Source organism: Malania oleifera, chromosome 9 (assembly GCF_029873635.1).
Source record: "Malania oleifera isolate guangnan ecotype guangnan chromosome 9, ASM2987363v1, whole genome shotgun sequence".
In the NCBI taxonomy this organism is placed as follows: Eukaryota; Viridiplantae; Streptophyta; class Magnoliopsida; order Santalales; family Ximeniaceae; genus Malania; species Malania oleifera.
Window position 1 is genome coordinate 20180426 of NC_080425.1, and position 19209 is coordinate 20199634.

Genomic DNA, 19209 nt, shown 5'->3' on the forward strand with positions numbered 1-19209 from the left:
CTCCATAATTCTCTCAGTATTTTCCACCCAGTCCTTTGCTATCATTGGGTTATGTCACCCAGAGAACGTCAGAGGATGCATGCGTGTGAACCTCTCAATGGTGCACCTCGCAGTAGTAGGAGAGCGTTCACATCTCCTCACACTCTACCGAATCTCCTATAAAACATGCCTCGTCAAACCTCAAGGCATACCAGGAGACATATCACTCGCAGTCTCCTCGGAGCCACTTCCCAGGTCATTATCCCCATAACACATATAGTTAACACAATTACCTACAACTAATCGTGTTAACTACTCCCTACAAGGTCCAGGTCTGTCCTACCACACCGACATGAAAGTCATTAATGGTTTGCCCTGCTTTTAATAAAATCATCATTCCAGGAAAAACATGAAATACCACCGACAAGTCTCAGTCTAGCAACAAAACAACCCTCAACCAACTCTACCCACATCCAACAACCTATACTCTGGTATGTACTCACAGCTAAGCCTAACCAAGTCTACAAGACCTAATAACCTGGTTAGCTCTGATACCAAGTTGTCACGCCCCGAACCTGAAAATGGGATCAGGGGTGAAAATGTAATCTAATATGTTCCTGTATCCAACAAAACATCCAAAGATACAGTACAAAGGATGAGGGTCCGACCCCGTGGGGTTCCTAGACACCCTATACACATCCAAACACAACAGAATATACGCAACGGAAAAAAGTCATTCTATACATACATGGTACCATACTAGAGTCTATACAAGAGTAGAAACAAGGCTCTAAAATACAACGTACATTTAGGTGCCCAACATATCTCAAAACAGCAACCCACAAAACAAAAGTCCAAGCACTTACCCAAGTGCTACCCGCGGTACACCGGCCACTACGCTCCTGACACAAGGATGCTAGTTCCGGTTACTCAAACTACCTAAAAAATATATACGTATAGCAAGGGTGAGACGCCTCTTAGTAAGGAAGAATGCAGGTTATATCGGTGTGTGACACTTGAGTGTTATCATGATGCAATACATATACAATTAAATGCAGTTCCAATACTAATTTCACAATAGTGCATACATGCACACACATATGATCAGCAATCTCGGTGTCGTCACACCCTTCAGCCCAAAGCCTACCCGTGACATACGGTGTTGGCCCGTAGCCAACCCGTGAAACACAGCGCCACCAGCACATGGCTAGTCCCAAACTTCCATTGCATTGTACCGGTGCTATACTGGTGGATCCACACCCTTCGGTGATCAGCTGGTATCAGCTCACACCCTCGGATTATAGAGTCAGACACTCTTGCCTAGATGTCCAGCGATTTCATATGCCCTCAGATATAGAGTCGGACACTCTCAATACCTAAAACAAATTCAGAACCACGTTCCTACTCGCATTTCAACCAAACACAACATAAACATGCATGCTGATATAACCAAACAAACCACACCCATTTGGTAATCTAAAATCATGGTTTTCCAAATATATACAGTTTAAAACAAGTCAAGGCACGACCATCCCTATAACACAGTATAAATCAACATATACATTCGATTTTCAACAAAATCCGGGATGCAGCCCATCGCCCCCTTTTTCCCAAAACTGTAATCATGAAAAATCCATAGTTTTCCCTATTCGATCCCCTCAAATGAGTAGCCAAAATACACACAAGACCGTGAATCATAGTTTTACCAAGTCTAATTTTGAAAATAACCGATATAAATAGATTCCCCTTACTTTTCCCCCAAAAGACCAATCTCGAACTCTACGACTCCTAAATAGCGAACCGAGTTCTCAAAATCTACAAAACACAGTATAGAAAATACTCATGACTCCATCCTCTATCAAACTACCAAATAAAAAAAGAAAACCAAGCCTTACCTCGATTTTAAGCCGAAACCCAAAAATCTCCGAAACGGGATTCTGATCCATAGGTTTTGTAGAGAATCCTTCCCTGATCCTTGTGGTAATGTCAGATCATTGATTTCAGTGACGAACGGGGAATAAATCTAGAGAGATAAAGAGAGAGCGAATATTTGATTTCTTAGCTGAGAAGTAATGAAACTGGATATTTATAGCACCCTTGACTCAGCAGTTCTCGTCAACGAATTGCGTCCTCATCGACGAGACCTTATAGTTTTCTCATTGACGAGATCATGACCTCATCGACGAGCCTGGAATTTTAAATTTTTTGAAATCTTTCAGCTTCTCCTCGTCGACGAACCTTGAATTTCATTGCACATACCTCTTGGCTTCTCCTCGTTGATGAACACTTGCTCCTTATCAACAAGAAATATGAGGCCTTCGTCGATGTAGCTTGTTTAATTACCTTTTTACCCCTCTTTTATTTAATTAAACCCATATTTCATGGTTCAAGGATAAAATCAGTGATGACCAATAAGATTGGTCCTAGATCTCCGGCGACCTGAAAATGATAAAAAAAAAGAAAGACTTGGAGGACCCGAGGTGTACTCCGGGGGATCACCCGATACCTAAGTAAGAGGGATGCTCTAGAGAGGTTGAATGCAACACTAGAATGGGTTGAATCACTTACCTTGGCCTCTTCCCTGACTCCTTTTTTATAGGGGTTGGAGTTGACCCTTGAGTTGATTCGTCTTTATTGCACGGGGGTGTGAATTGCTTTCAAGTCATAAAGTGTTTGCGTGCATCACTCAGTCATTTAAGCCACTAGCATGGATCTGTCCTCCTCTTTATTGACTTAAAGTTGATTGCTCTTGCCAGAGGGTTTGACTTGGGGGTGCGGGCTAGCCGTTGACTCTTTCTTATTGGATGGCTTATTTTGGGCATATTAGTTGTCCCCCCCCCCCCTCAGTTTCAAATTTCTGGATAGAATTTTGAAAAGTTGTTGTGTCCCTGCATTTTCTTTTTTATCTTCAGAATGCGGATATGTATCTGATGCTCCTATTATTATTATTATAATAATTATTATTATTTTTTTCCAAGCTGTCACTCCGAGCTGAGCCGCTACTTGGGCGAACTTTGCCGAGCTGTTTCGCCGGGCTGCGTTTTGGGGCTTTTTTGCCCAAGCTGCTTTATGGAGCAACCTTGCCGAATAGGTTTTTGTCGACCTGATCTTTCTGAGCCACTTTAAGGGGAATCTTACTGAGCTGGTTCTTACCAAACAGGTTTTTGCTGAGCTACTTATGTTGGACTGCTTCATGGGCAATTTTACCAAGTCGATTCTTGCCGAGCAGGTTTTTCGCTGAGTTGCTATTGCTAACTCGCTTCATGGGCAATTTTACTGAGCTGGTTCTTATCGAGCAAGTTTTTACCGAGCTTCTCATGTCGGGCCACTTCATGGGCAATTTTACAAAGCCGATTCTTGCTGAGCAGGTTTTTCACCGAGTTGCTATTGCCGAGCCACTTCATGGGCAATTTTATCGAGCCGATTCTTGCCGAGCCGGTTCTTGCCAAGCTGTTCTTTTTGAGCTGCTCTTTCCGAGCCGCTTCATGGAGCAAATTTTCTGAACTATTTCATGAAGCACTTTTGCCGAGCTCTTTTATGGAGCACATTTGTCGAGCTACTTCATGAAGCACTTTTTTAGAGCAAATTTTTCCAAAATGTTTCATGAAGCACATTTGTCGAACAGCTTCATGGAACCCTTTTTCAGAGCAGGTCTTGCTGAGCTGCTTCATGGAGCACATTTTTCGGGCTGCTCCATGAAGCACTTTTTCTAAGCTGCTCTTGCCGAGCCACTTCATGAAGCAAATTTGCCTAACTATTTCATGAAGCGCTTTTGTCGAGCAGGTCTTACTGAGCTGCTTCATAAAGCACATTCGCCGAGCTGCTTCATAAAGCACTTTTTCCGAGCAAATCTTGCCGAGCTGCTTCATGAAATAAATTTGCCAAACTGCTTCATGGAAAGCTTTTTCAAAGCAAGTCTTGCTGAGCTACTTCATGGAGCACATTTGTCAAGTTGATTTATGAAGAACTTTTTTCGAGTAGATCTTGTCAAGCTGCTTTATGAAGCAAATTTGCCAAACTACTTCATGAAGCGCTTTTGCGGAGCAGGTCTTACCGAGCTGCTTCATGGAGCACATTTTTCAGGCTGCTTCATGAAGCACTTTTTTTTAGCAAATCTTGCCGAGTTGCTGCATGAAGCACATTTGCCGAGTAGGTCTTGCTGAGCTACTCCATGGAACAAATTTGCCAAACTATTTTATGAAGCGTTTTTGCCAAGAAGGTCTTGTTGCTTCATAGGGCATGTTTTGCTGAGCTGCTCCATGAAACACATTTGCAGAGCAGATCTTGCTGAGCTACTCTCCTAAGCATTTTGCTGAGTAGCTTTCTCAAGCGGCTTCTTGGCTAGGTTGTTGTTGTTGGCCTCACAAGTTGTGCTCGTCAGTTGGGCCTATTTTGCCTAATGAGTCGTGCTCATTTGCTGGGTTGTTGTTGGCCTCATAAGTTGTGCTTGTCAATTGGGCATGTTTCACCTAATGAGTCGTGCTCATTTTCTGGGCTATTGTTGGCATCACGAGCCATGCTCGTCAGTTGGGCCTATTTCGCCTAATGAGTCGTGTTCATTTGCTAGGCTATTGTTGACCTCACGAGTCGTGCTCGCCAGTTGGGCCTGTTCCCCCTAATGAGTTGTGCTCATTTTTAGGGCTATTGTTTATCATGCTCAACTGAGCTTTTCTCGTCTGATGAGATGTTCTCATTTATGGGGGGTGTTAGTTTGATGCTTTTTATGAGGCGACGTTGTAGTCCTTTCGAGGCGTCTTCTATCCTACAGAAGTATGATAAATGCATGTATAAATTAGTCGTACCTTGGGAAGTCGCTTAAATGAGATGTTCTCATTTATGGGGGCTGTCAATCTGACGCTTTTTCTAAGGCGACGTTGTAGTTCTTTCGAGGCGCCGTCTATCTTGCAAAAGTGTGATAAATGCATGTTTAAATTAGTCGTAAATTGGGAAGTCGCGAATTCTCGGTATTGGTGTCACGGCCGCACTCGTATAGGGATTTTCATATGTACGGGGATTTCTGTGTCCTTTCCCTCGAGACATAATCGCTTTTCTGCAGATGAGATCTTTCGAGATTCCCGCTTCCTCAGGGATTCGCGCAACCCTCTCTCTATAAACGCAGGGCTCCCTTCATTCGCTTTTCATCTTCATTCAAAGGGGTTCTTATTTGTCGTTAGGTACGCTCTCCCTTGTCCCCCCTCCTTGCTTTCTCCGTCTTTGTGTTGAATTGCATGTTTGTTTTGTTGTTCTTCATGTTCTTCACTATTCTTGCTAGAACTTTGCTTGTTTAATCTTCTCTTGTATCATAACTTTGCTGTTTTCATGCAAAATTTATCCGTTTGATCTGTTTTGGCATCTTGCCGCCTTTGTTTCTGCGGGAGGCTCGCCTGATTGATCTGTTTGTAAAACCTTTGTTTCGTTCGCTCCTCATTTTGCTTTCCTGATGGAGTCTTCCTCGCAATCGGTGAGGGCTTCGACTATTGTAAGGAGCGCTCGATGTGACTTGACCCCCTCGGATCTACAAAATGTTCGATAATTTTTTTCCATCCCCACTAATATTACTGTTAGGTTGCCCGCCAGCTTGGAATCAGCTCTTGATCTGGGCTCCGAGGAGCTTTTCCTGTACACAGACTATTTGGATCTAGGTCTTAGACTCCCTTTTCCCCTCTTTATTTCCAACGTGTTACATTTTTACCAAATAGCCCCCCTCCTAACTGGTTCCGAACTCCTACCTTTCCCTAGCTTGTTTTGTCGTCCTTCTGCTTCGACTAGGTCATTAGCCTACTGTACCTCTCTTTCCGAGTTGCTTCAAAATGCAGACGCAATATGTAGAGAAGAAACTGTATTATTTTAACTCTTTGCCAAGTTATAAACTTTTTATCCCAGGAAACTCTTCCATACACAATTGGAATTCCTGGTACTTCTTCGCCTCAAGAGAGTTAAACTATACGAGCTCTCATGTTCGGTCTCCTCCTCTAGATGGTGATGCTCTTCTTCCCTACCCTTTCTTTTTTTTGCAGGGCTACATGTGGGATACCGAAGTGCTTACTTGTTTTCCTCTCCCCTTTTTGTAGTTCGGGTGTGCCACATTCTTCTAAGGCTCTCTCCCAATGAGCAGACCATCTTGAAGGAACTACGGGCCCTTGGTCAGTAGGGGATTGTCCCCCATGAGGAGCTGCTCAAGGAGTGAGTCCTCATGCAGTGGGGGATCAGCCCTATTTCCTCAAGTCTTGTCTTACCTTCAATTTCTCTATATGTACTCAAATGCTTTCGCTATTGTTGGTGTTTTTATCTTCTCTTTGTACTTTTTCAGATAAGGATTTTAACCACTATGAATCTCTCATGGGGGAAGCCAAGAAGCAAAAGGCGAGTAGGAGTAGGAAGAAAAGAAGGGAGCTTAAAGGAGAATCACCTCAAAGGTGACAGTGAGGTCCCTACTGGGGAGAACATTGCAGCGGCGTCTCCCCTTGTTCCTATGGCCTATAATGAGGCGATTTTTCATGAGCCGACTCGTTTTGTGTTTGCTCTTCGTCGAGCGGTCCATGTCGAAGACTTTGTGCAGGCTTAGTGTTCTCTTCTCGACTATCTTCCTGCCAAGATCCGGCACACCTCTTATCAGGTATCAGATTGGTTTATGCTTCTCAACTATTTTTTTCTTCTTTTTAAATGGAGTTTTGACTAATCTGCTCTTCCCTTTTTCTTTTTTCTTTTTTTTTTCAGCTGGCAACAATGGCCTTGGCATAGGAGGAGAAGGTTGCCGAGATGTACCGCCAGACCTTAAATGCGCGGGAAAAATATGTTGTTGCTTAAAATGAACTTCATGAAGTCGAGAACTGAGAACAAGCCCTCTAGTTGGAAATCGAGTAGATATGTAGAGAGGAAATTCCCACTGCTGCTGCTGATGTGACACGAGCCGCAGTAAAGCAGTACAAGGACTCCTCGCGGTTCGTGATGGACACTGCCAAGACTTATCGAGTGAAGTTCAAGAGGTGTCGGGAACAGGTGAAGACTAAGCATCCTGATCTTCCTTTCAAAGGTGTGAGTTTGTACGGTTATGTATACGAGAGTCTAGACTCTGCAGAAGAGATGGATGAGGAGGAAGAGGTAGAAGAAGAGGAAGCTGGATAGGGGAGCAAAGCGAACTAATACGCTAAAACTTCATTTGTCATTTTGTTCAATTTTGTTGAGAAATAGTACAACTGTTGTAATTGGAACTTTATTACTATGGTGTACGAAACACTTATGAATAGTATTTTTTTAGCATATCAAAGTTCCACGTATTATTAATCTTCTTTCCTCTTATTTCCTCCAACTTGTATATCCCTGGTTTTATCTCTGTTGTAACTCGATATGGGCCCTCCCAGTTTGGCTTCAGCTTGTGCGAGCCTGAGTCTTATGTGCCAATTCGCATCTTCCTAAGGACCAAGTCTCCGAGCTAGAAGTTCCGCACTTTTACTCGGTTGTTGTCGTATTTCGCCAGCCTTTGTTGGTAAGCCGTGATTTTTATGCTGACTTGATCCTGCCTCTCCTCCAGAGAGTCTATTTCTGCCCTAAGCTCTTTATTATTGTCTTGCTTGTTGAAGTATTGCCTTCGCCAAGAGGGGATCCCAACTTCTGCGGGTATGACTGCTTCTACACCAAAAACAAGCATGAATGGGGTTTCCCCTATCGCCGCTCATTGGGTAGTGTGGTATGCCCAAATGATGGAGGGGAGTTCCTCTGTCCACCTGCCTTGCATAGATTGGAGCCGCATCCTCAAGTTGTATAGTATTGTACGATTCATGTTTTCCACCTGTCCATTGCTCTTGGAGTGTGCCACTGATGCAAAAAGGAGTTTAATGGATAGGTCCAGACAGAATTTTTTAAAGCGCTCATTGTCGAACTGTCTTTCGTGGTTGGTGATTATGGCCCACGGAATTCCCAATCGGCATATTACCAACGTCCAGACAAATCGTGTGATGTTTCGCTCAGTTATGTGGGCTAGGGCTTTGACCTCTACCCACTTAGTGAAATAATCAATTGCTACCAACAAGAATATCCTTTGACCAATTGCCCAAGGTAGAGGTCCCAAGATATCTATTTCCTATTGGACGCAAGCACAGGGGCTGGTTAGAGGGGAGAGGGGATTGGATGGCACGTATGGTATTCCCATGCAATGCTAGCACCTGTCACATCGTTTGACGAGCTCGACCCCGTCTTTCCTTATGGTGGGCCAGTAAAATCCTTGTCGTAGGGTTTTTTAAGCTAGAGCCCTGTTGCCTAGATGATTTCCACACACCCCTTTGTGGATTTCCCTTAGTATGTACTTTCCTTCTTCTTTACTCAGGCAACGAAGGTACGGTAATGATAAAGATCGTCTGTACGACTCCTGGTTTATCAGTGCATATCTCGCTGCCTTCCTTTTCACCTTAAGAGAATCCTTGTTATCTCATGGTAGGGACCTATCGCAGAGGTATTGCACTAGATGCGCCCTCTAGTCCCACTCGTTGATTTCGGGTTCCAGCAGGTCAACACTGCACTCCTCGTATAAGGGTTTTCTGAGCCGCTCTAGGTAAATAGCATCCTTCCATTCCAAGTTGGCTGCTGAAGCCAATTTCACGAGGGCATCAACCTTGGCATTCTCGGCCCTTGGCACACGCTCTATATCAAAATGAATGAAAGCCCTCGCGTATTCTTAGGCCTTGGCCAGATATTTCTTCATTTTTTGATCCCTATTCTCAAATTCTCCTTTCACCTACTCTACCACCAGCTGGGAATCATTTAACACTTTGATCTGTCCTAGCCCTAGTGCTTCTGCCAAGAGCAGACCTGCTAACAAAGCTTCGTACTCAGCGTCGTTGTTCATTGCTGAAAACTCCAGCTTTAGAGCATAAAGAGTCTCGGTACCATCCAGTGCCGTGAGGATAAATCCTGCCCCTCCTCCCGCTGCATTTTATGACCCATCAATGTGTAGTGCCCATACATCTGACTTTCTTGTTACTTCAGGGAGTCTTTCGGCTATGAAATCGGCGAGTATCTGGGCCTTGAAAGCAGGCCTTGGCAGGTATTGTATATCGAGCTCACTTAATTCAATGGACCACTTCATCATCCTCCCTGAACTCTCTGGCTGTTGAAGAATCTACCTCAGTGGTAGGTTGGTCAGTACAATTATCTTGTGGGCCTGAAAGTAGGGCCTTAATTTTCGTGCAGCACAGATGATGGAGAAGGCTGCTTTTTCAACCGTACTATAATTCTTTTCAGCTCCGCTCAACACCTTGCTAGTGTAGTATATGGGTTGATGTTTCCTACCTTCTTCCCGGACTAGAACTGAGCTGACCGCATTTGTTGTTGACGCTATATATAAGTATAGGTATTCTCCATTCTTTGCTTTCGTTGACAGAGGTAGGGAGCCAAGTTACTGTTTGAGCTATTCGAAGGCTTTACTATGCTCCTCCCCCCATTCGAATCCTCCTTGCTTCCTTAGCGCTTTGAAGAAGGGTAGGCCTTTTTCCCCTGAGCAGGAAACGAACCTACTGAGGGAGGCTATCCTTCCGATTAAGACTTGGATCTCCTTTTTCGTCCCGGGGAGCCTCCATTTCAAGCAGTGCTCTTATTTTGTCTAGATTGGCTTCTATACCTCTATGTGTCACCATAAACCCGAGAAATTTTCCTGCTAAAACACCAAACATGCATTTTGATGGGTTTAGTTTCATTCGGTACCTGCGCAAAAGTTCGAACGTCTCCCTCAAATCTCCACAGTGCTCTCCTTCTTTTAAGCTTTTTAACAGCAAGTCGTCTACGTATGCCTCCATAGTTTTTCTGAGCTAATCTTTGAATATTCTATTCACTAACCTCTAGTACGTGGCCCCTGCGTTTTTTAATCCAAAGGGCATTACTCGGTAATAGTATAGCCCCCTCTTGGTGATAAAAGATGTTTTCTTTTCTTCAGCTCAGTGCATTAGGATTTGGTTATATCCCAAGTAGGCATCCATAAAGCTGAGGAGTTTGTGCCCAGATGTTGAATCCACCAGTTGATCAATTCGGGGGAGAGGGAAGCTATCTTTCGGACATGCCTTATTTAGGTTTGTGAAGTCTATACAGGTGTGCCATTTTCCATTCGACTTTTTCACCAAAACCACGTTGCTTGGCCATTCTGGGTAGTGCACCTCCCTGATGAAGTTTGTTTGCACCAGCTTTATCACCTCCTCGTCAATTACCTTGATTCGCTCCATGGTGAAACTTCTTTTCTTCTGTTTCATAGGTTGGTGATTGGGGTCCACCCGCAACCTATGTTCTATGATGGCGGGATCAATGCCCGGCATGTCTTCAGATGACCAAGCGAACACATCCACAAATTCATTCAGCAGTTCACCTAGCTCGGCTTTAAAGGTGTCAGGTAGGCGACTCCCAATCTGCACGCATCTCCCCTGGTGGGCATTTAGAGGTACATGCATGATGTCTTTGTCTACTGTGCTGATTTGGGGGTATTCCCCCATTAATTCTAGGTCTTCCACAGTTAAGGTTTCTCTTGCCTCCATCTTCCCTTTTAAGGCCATAACGTAATAGTTTCGAGCTGCCGCTTGATCTTCCTTAACTAGCCCTGTCCCGTGGGGCATAGGGAATTTCATTTTAAGGTGGTACGTGGATGTTACAGCCCGAACTGCATTAAGCAAAGGGCGGCCCAATATGATATTGTATACTGAAGGCCAGTCGACCGCCAAGAACTCTGTCAATGAAGTAACTTGCTGCTGGGTCGTCCTCATTGTCATTAGTAGTGTGATCATCCCTATGGGATAAACTACATCTCCACTAAACCCAACCAGAGGGGTTGAGATTGGTTTGAGTCATTATTTTCCAATCTTTATTCCTTCCAATACTGACCAGAACAAAACGTTTGCCGAGCCCCCGTTATCTATCAATACCCGTTTAACTTTGTAGTTCTCCACCAATAGAGAGAGCACCAATGCGTCATCGTGTGGTTGCTGTACTCCTTCTTCATCTCCGTTGTCAAAGATGATATCATCATCCTGTTTGTTTCTTTTGCTACTTGGTTCCCCTCTCCCTGCTAAGAGCACCTATTTAGCGTACCTTTTGCGAGCTCTTCCGTTATCACCTTCACTAGCAGATCCTCTAAAAATTACCGCGATTTCCCCTATGACCTGCTCTTCCTTCTCATTCACATTAGGTCTCCTTTGCTCGCGGGGTTCCCTTTGTGTATCTTCTTTCTTTGTAAACCTTGATAGATATCCCCTTTTTATCAAGGCTTCAATCTCATTTTTCAGTTGAATGCATTCCTCTGTGTCGTGCCCATGATCCCTGTGGAACTAGCAAACTGGGAAATGTTTCGTGTTGTAAAGGGGTCCACATATGTTCGGGCCACGATACGTACTCCTTCTTTCTTATCTGCATCAGTATTTCAGAACGCGGTACATTTAAGGGTGTATAGGTGGAGAAATTACTGGATTGCCTCCTCACTTTAGGACTGGTGTGCAGCGTACTAGTCCTCCTGCCTCTTCGTGGATCTAGAGGATTCTCCCATCTTCTGACTAGTACTTTTCCTTTTCAGCTCCATGCGATTTCCTCTGGTCTCCATCATTTCTTCCAGGTTGATGTATTTCTGTGCTCGGGCCATCAGTTCTCCAATATCAACCGAAGGTTTTTTTCCTAAAGAGTACAAGAAGCTTCCGAGCTGAAGGGTCGTGGTTAAAGCTGCTAAGGCAACCCCCATGTCTAAGCTATGGATCTCCAGGGTCGCGGCATTGAAGTGATGCATAAATTTCTTTAACGTCTCCCTCTCTCCCTGGACCATACTCATTAGATGGGATGTCATTTTGACAATCCTCCGGTTGCTGAGGAAGTGGCCAGCGAATAGCTGTTCCATCTCTAAGAAGGAGCCAATTGATCCAGGTCGTAGGGTCTGGTACCAATCTCTAGCACTACTGTTGACCTCATTGGTCACGCCCGATTTTGATTATGACAAATATTCATTGTATCTAATGAGTGTTTGAGGTTTTGTGCAGGAACTAAGAGTGTTAAGATCAAAATGTGCACAAAGCAAGTAAAGCCTGAAGACTAATTTCTATTTAGTATTGTAATATATCTCATTTAATTGGTCTGTAATAGTAACTAGGGCTCTGGTTTGTAATAAGCTCACACACATCACATGTATGATAATACGTAAGTTCAAACAAACCATAAGTGAGAAATGACATTAGAAAGACCCTAGGGTTTACCCTTCGGTCAACCGAAACCGAACTTTTTCAGTGTCTTCGAATTGAACCCCAAGTGACCTTAGGACAAACACATTTGCACATATATTTGTTAGGTACTTGAATAGGGTTTGTATGTTTGGAAATAAGACCGAAATGCACACTTGATGCACTTTCGGTCGACCGAACCAAGCAATTTATTCTACCCTGGTCGACTGAACCAAGCCTGAGTCAACAGTTGACCAAGGCCCTGGTTGACCGAACTAGGTAGTTCAAAAAGCCCTGGTCGAACGAAACCCCCTAGGGTCAAATATTTGACCACCTGGTCAACCGAGACAAAAATGAACTCCAACTACCTGGTCGAACGAGGGTCCTCGAGAAAAATCCCAGTCGTCTAGTCAACCGAACCAGCCAGTTCAAAATGGTCTGGTTGACCGAACCTCAAAAAATTAAGAAATCGCCCTCTCCTGGTCGACCGAGCCCTTAATTCAAAATTACCCTGGTCGACCAAACCATATAAAACTTGGTCGACCGAAACATTTCTGGTCGACCGGACCTCTTGGGTTGCCCTGATTTTTACCACAGTTAAATATTTTTTAAACAGGGTTAAAATGTCTTAAAAGTAATTAAACTTTCTTAATAATACCCAATAGGTCTCCAACGGTCATATTTCCTCCCATGTCTATATATAGGAGATCATTTTTGAGAATTAGATATGGATTAGCTACTTTGATTAGGGGAGAATTCTCTGAAAATCCAAAAGCCTATACTACTCGTTTTTTAGCCTCATTCACTAATGCTTACTATCTATTAGTGCCTACATCATTCGTAAGTGGATTGAATGTTTGTTTCCATAGGTTTCTCCTTGCTCTAGTTGCTTGGTATAATTTTCTTGAGAGCTAAACCTCAGGATTCTTAGGGGACTTTGGTTGATAAGTCTATCCTAAGAAGACTTTGATAGATCGTCTAAGCTTGCACCTTCATTGCAAGATCTTGAGAAGATTGTATTTATTTTGGGTGCAAAATGTTTTCAAAATACCTTCAAATATCCAGTGTGCTTTATCTTGATAAATATTTTAAAGAGATATTTGTTTATGTGAGAAAAATATTTGTTGCAATATTCATTGATTCATATCTCTAGTTGAATACAAAGATTACACATCTTTTGCAAACCGAATATATATATATATATATTACTGGAGCATCATATGATTAAGAAAACTCTTGTCTTGCTAGTATCTTTGTGTGAACTATTAGATTGAACATATCTTGTGATACAAAGATTGCTTGTTTGACACTCTCATGTACGCATTACACTGATAGAAAATACCTTTGAGAGTTAAACTATTTAAACCACATTGAGCTTACATATTATTTCATTTTGGTGGTGTATGTGATATTGCGCATAATTGGGTACATATCTGCTTTACACGAAAGTACAATCACTGTACCATTCGATTGTAATACACATATGTTGTATTTCCAGACACGGGCCTGAAGATGGAGACTAGCCCTGGAATAGTCCCGAATTGGCTTAAACCCGGTTAGGAAAGTTAGGTGCATTGTCCTGTTAAGGCGTGTAGGTTGAGGTCAACCCCGCTAATTGACCTGGTTAAGGTTGAGGTCAGCCCTGTGTTAATTTGACCTGGTTGTAATCGATCTAGCTCCACCCTTAAGTGAGCTATTAGTGGAATCCTCTGACTTGCGAGCTAGAGGCAGGGACATGGGCACAATTGGCCAAACCCCAATGGTATATCATGTGTCTATTTACATTTCAACACTTTATATTTACCGCACGTATATGTTATAGTATGAATGATGTGTTTGATTTAAATTCCACGTATTTTATTTATCAGTACATTTGGAATTGTGTATAAAGACCCTAGGTTACTAAATCATATTGACTTCTAACTTAACCTAGGAGAAAAGTTTAAAATTTCCAATTCACCCCCCCTCTTGGGAATACACCTTTTCTAACAACTATCCTTAAGGGTTGCTGCAAAAGCTCGGCACATAATGGCATCAGGAGCGCCTTGCAGCTGCATCAACACCTTGAAGGTATCCAAGTGGTCGATTGGATTGGAGAGACCCTCGTACCTTTCAAAGGTGGGCATTTTGAATCTGCTCGACAGTGGGACCTCCATCACTTCTCTTGTGAAGGGCGGCTCCGAGGACCTTAGGAACGCTTCCCCATAGAGGAGGTTGGTCTTGCCTTCTTTCCTCATTTTTTCTATCTGCTCTATTCTCTTGAACATTTCTTGTAGCTCCGAGGATCTTAGTTGATTGATGTCTACGCTATTCGCGTCTTCTACCTTTTTGGTAGGGAAAGTTTTCTCCTTGCTCTCATTTGGTTTAGCTATTTTCTGGGGTGGATCAAGACTCACCTATTGTTGAGGTGGGGCATATTCTTCCTGACTCTTTTGGTGTGAGAGTAGGTTGAGCATGTCCTCCATTTTCTTCTGGAAGACGGGGAACTCTTCCCTGTTGACTCCTGAAGGTTCTGCGGGTGTAAAGTGGATTGAATGGGGTGACTCTTTTCCGGCACGGCCAGAGCTTGAGCTGTGTGAGGTTGATATTTTTTGAACGTTAGAGGAGGAGCAGGATGAGTGCCTCTCTGGAGCTTTTCCCACAGATGGTGCCAACTATTGCGGGATAAAATCGGTGATGACCAATAAGACTGCTCCCAGATCTCCGGTGACCTGAAAAGGATAGAAAACATAAAGACTTGGAGGACCTGAGGTGTACTTCAAGGGATCACTCTGATGCCTAAGTAAGAGGGAGGCTGAATGCAACAATAAAATGGGTTGAATCACTTACCTTGGCCTCTTCCCTGACTCCCTTCTTATAGGGGTTGGAGTTGACCCTTGGGTTGATTCGTCTTTATTGCGCGGGGGCGTGAATTTCTCTCGGGTCATAAAATGTTTGCGTGCATCACTCGATCATTTAAGCCGCTAGCGTGGATCTCTCCTCCTCTTTATTGGCTTGGAGTTGATCGCTCTCGCCAGAGGGTTTGACTTGGGGGGTGCGGGCTAGTCGTTGACTCGTTCTTATTAGCTGGCTTATTTTGGGAATATCAATATTTGACCTACTTGCCAAACTCTTTGTCATACTTATGTACGTCATGCTTACTCACCAATTGTTGTTTACTTCCTATTCAACAATGGTGAATGTGTTCATGTAGTGTATGTGCAACTAACTTTCCATTAAATAGTTACAAATTTTGTGCTACGATCAATGTTGCACAATCCTACACTAATTATTTAGTTGGTTTATAATATAAAAGAACTCAAGCTATCATAAATAAAAATGGCATACTTAGGTGCACCCCTCTCACACCCACAAGGCTATCTTTTTTTAGAACTTTAACATATGAAAATGATCACCCCATTGCATGCGCACACACATTTATTTTATGCTTAAATGAGATTTTATCTCATGTAACAGACATATACAATTAAAAGTACAATCTAATAAAATTAAGCATATTTGGTTCAAATTCCTACTGCTACCCTTTCGTCCATTTTTCCACTAATTTTTTTTTTATTGTATTTGTATCAACTAGTGCATCCACATTATCCATAAAAAATTTCAAGGAGGGTACCGCCCTTAACCATAACACTTTTGTTTGTTTGTTTTTTTTTTTTTATGCAACAAGATTTTACTCATGATCTATTGCAATATCTAAGTAATTTGACACTTTTTTATCTCACTTTTCATTTTTCCCACCATTTCGTTTTGACATTTTTGATGCCGAATAAAAATGGAGATGGAAAATGACTTTTTCAACACTCTCTGTAGGGTTTTGCTACATTACCTCTAGGAAGGTAGGTCATAATTCTATTTGTTGACCAAACACATATCATGACTTACCATAGTAATATTAATATCAATTTTATTATTAAATATTAATATTAAAACCATGAACTGATATAAAAATTAATATTAGAAAAAATATAATTGAGTTTACAATTTGACTTGGTTAAGATGTGTAATGTCATAATTATCATTACTAGGTATAATTTTAAGATGAAAATAAGACATCATCTTACTTGTGAGAGATCCTTTTTCTTTTTTGAAACAAGTGGTTTAAGTAATAGAATATTTAGATGATGACCTCAATTTTTTGTAAGTATTTATAAAAAGCTTGAAACTCAAATATAACAAAGGGTTATCAATAAGGGGAAGAAAGAATGGAGTATAAGCAACCCAAAGATAAACGGTAGAATTAAATCAAAGCTTGTGCAAAATTTAGAACTAAGTCACAGTTTTTGGTGACTTTTGTACACATAAAGCAAGTGTGGATGGGTATAGCGATATTACCTTTCGGTTAAGCTGTGGTTTTAGAAATTTTCATACACACAATTTGGACAATTGTTAGGTAGACAATAGTATCTTGTAATTCTTTTTATTTTTTATTTTTATTTTTTTTGGGGTTTGGGGGGAGGGGGGCGGTGATAAAAAATGGAATAAATAAACATGAAATCTCCCAAATTACTTTCTTTTAGAATCCACTTGAAAAATATAAAGAAAATGAAAAGAAAATATCAATATCTTTGTGAATAAAGAAAATGATAAATAAATAAAATGCATTGTTAATCAATGAACTAGTTTTCTTATTTTTCATGCTATTAATCTTACATTTTTCTTTATTTTTGTTCATATTAAAATAAAGAAATAAAGTACAATAAATAAATAAATAAATAAAAACTGAATTCATCTTGTTTTTCTTCTTATTTTTTCATGTAAAATCCTTAATCCCAACACACATCTATGGCCTGCGATTTATCATTGGCTCAAGCTAGCCCAATAAACACGGTCAAGACCCATAACCCATAGTTGGGCTGGGCCGGGCCGGGCCGTGGTTGGCCGAGCAGGACGACTCAGCTTCCAGTCGATCCATGAAAGGGAAATAACAACCACTGCCAACCAATAAAATTTAAATTCAAAAAAAAAAAAAAGAGAAGAAGAAACCAGGAAGTCAACATTCAACAACAAACGCAGAGAACACTGCATCTCCTTCATCACCGTCGTCTACAATTCAACAGCTCTCTCTCTCTCTCTCTCTCTCTCTCTCTCATGGCGCTTCGCCATAGAAAGTTGATTGCAGACGATATGAATATAACCATAATAATCGCCTGTCCAACAGAGTGTGTGCCAACACCGGATCACTGCTGCCTTGCTTCCTGTTTGCCACTTTGCCCTCTCTTGTGCCTTTACCCTCTTCCACCCTTACCTCCTCCAAAATCAACTCCTTCCTTCCCTTCCCATGAGCATTCGAGCGAATCCCACAAACCCTCTTCTGCAATAATCCTCTCGCTCATCTTCCTCGCCGCTGCCTTCCTCCTGATCTGCTGTTCTGCTCTGTTCTTGAAGTTCTATTACAGGTCAAGGAGAAGGTCCCGGAATCAGAGGCAACCAGAGGACACCCGCGACGACTTTCTTGATGAAGATCACGGGCCCGTGGTGGATCACCCAATCTGGTACATCAACACAATCGGTCTCCAACCTTCCATCATCAGCGCCATCACAGTCTGCAAGTACAAAAGGGGCGAAGGCCTCGTCGAAGGTACAGATTGTTCTGTTTGCTTGAATGAGTTTCAAGAAGATGAAACTCTTCGGCTTTTGCCCAAGTGTAACCACGCCTTTCACATCCCCTGCATCGACACTTGGCTTAGGTCACACACAAATTGCCCCATGTGCCGTGCCGGAATCGTGGTTCCGACAGCCGGTACGCCAGCGTCGGAGCCGGTTGTTGAGAATTCCGACGCTGGTAGAGAAACTCAAATGGGGAATTTGGAGAATAATGGGGGATTTGGAAGGGACATGGGCAATGGAAATGGGGAAGATGGGGAATTGAGGACTGGAAATGGGACAAACAGTTGTGAAAATTCAAAGGAAGAGGATAATGGTAATCATCAAGAAGTTGGTGAGGTGCAGCCAATGAGGAGATCAGTTTCCATGGATTCTGTGTCTGCTTCTGTGATAAGTCTGGCTCTTGCTAATGTTCCAGCTGCATCGGCTGGAAATTCCGATACCCAATTGGCGAAAGTTAACAAATCAAACATGGGAATTGTTCCAAAGAGGGCTGGTGGCAGTCAGAGCTTTGGAAGATTGATGGGCAGCTCTTTGAGAGCTAAAGCTGTGCAGCTCAGATCGATTTCCATGAAGAGATCATTCTCGTGCAGCTCGAAGTCCTTGTTTTCGACGTATGGCGGAAGCCAAAACTCATTTCTTCCTTCTTGAGGATCCCGGTTTGTTCTTTGTAGTGTCTATTTTCAAAAGGGATATTTGCAAAATCAAGATATCTCTGCAACTCTCAACAAGCTGAGAGTCTCATAAGTTCTACAACCAAAAAAAGGCAAGAACAGTTACTGTAATAAAGTCATATGATATATATGCTGCTCAATTACACACGAGACGAAGGAATGAGAGGCTAATTCCAAAATGGGAAATTGCCTCAGATTAAAGTTGTTTGTTGTATATGTTGCAGTTTTAAGTTTCTTAATAAAACCAACAAATTTTAATTGCAGCCGAAGTGATAGTAATGATGAATTCTATGTTGGGTTTTTGTAGAGCCTAGTTGTGTTTTAATTTGGATGATGACCCGACCTCTATTTAATTAGAGATTTCTATCCTAAAGCTTAGTCCATGGAGGGCATTGTAAGTTATTGCATACAATGCCTGTTTGGCAAGCAACAGAGAGAGAGCTGAAGAAAGGAACTGGCTGTGAAAGTAATATTGTCTTAAGATTACAGCTTTATGTGTTCATACAAACAATTGAAAAGTTGAATTGCATATTGCATATAGCAGGCTTACATTGTGTTTTGGTCTATAACTTCTTGATACCATCTGTAAGCTGCTGGGTTTGATACAACAATAAAATGAAGGATGCTAGACTCTTTAGCAGTTTTTCTAAGTTACCATCTTAACTAACGAACAATCTTGCAGCACTTTAGAACTGCATTTTAATTGAAATTTGGTTGAGGGGGCTTGTTTATACTTGGAAATACACACCACTCGGGCACTTTTTCATTCTTAAGACTAA

General features: G+C 42.2%; 1 protein-coding gene across 1 annotated transcript; it reads left to right on the forward strand.

Moving 5' to 3' along the window:
- The first annotated feature begins 17128 nt into the window (after positions 1–17128).
- LOC131164545 (RING-H2 finger protein ATL54-like) lies at positions 17129–18693 on the forward strand. The gene has a single exon (XM_058121817.1). The coding sequence runs from the start codon at positions 17241–17243 to the stop codon at positions 18405–18407; it is 1167 nt and encodes a 388-aa protein (XP_057977800.1). The 5' UTR covers positions 17129–17240; the 3' UTR covers positions 18408–18693.
- Positions 18694–19209: the final 516 nt, after the last annotated feature.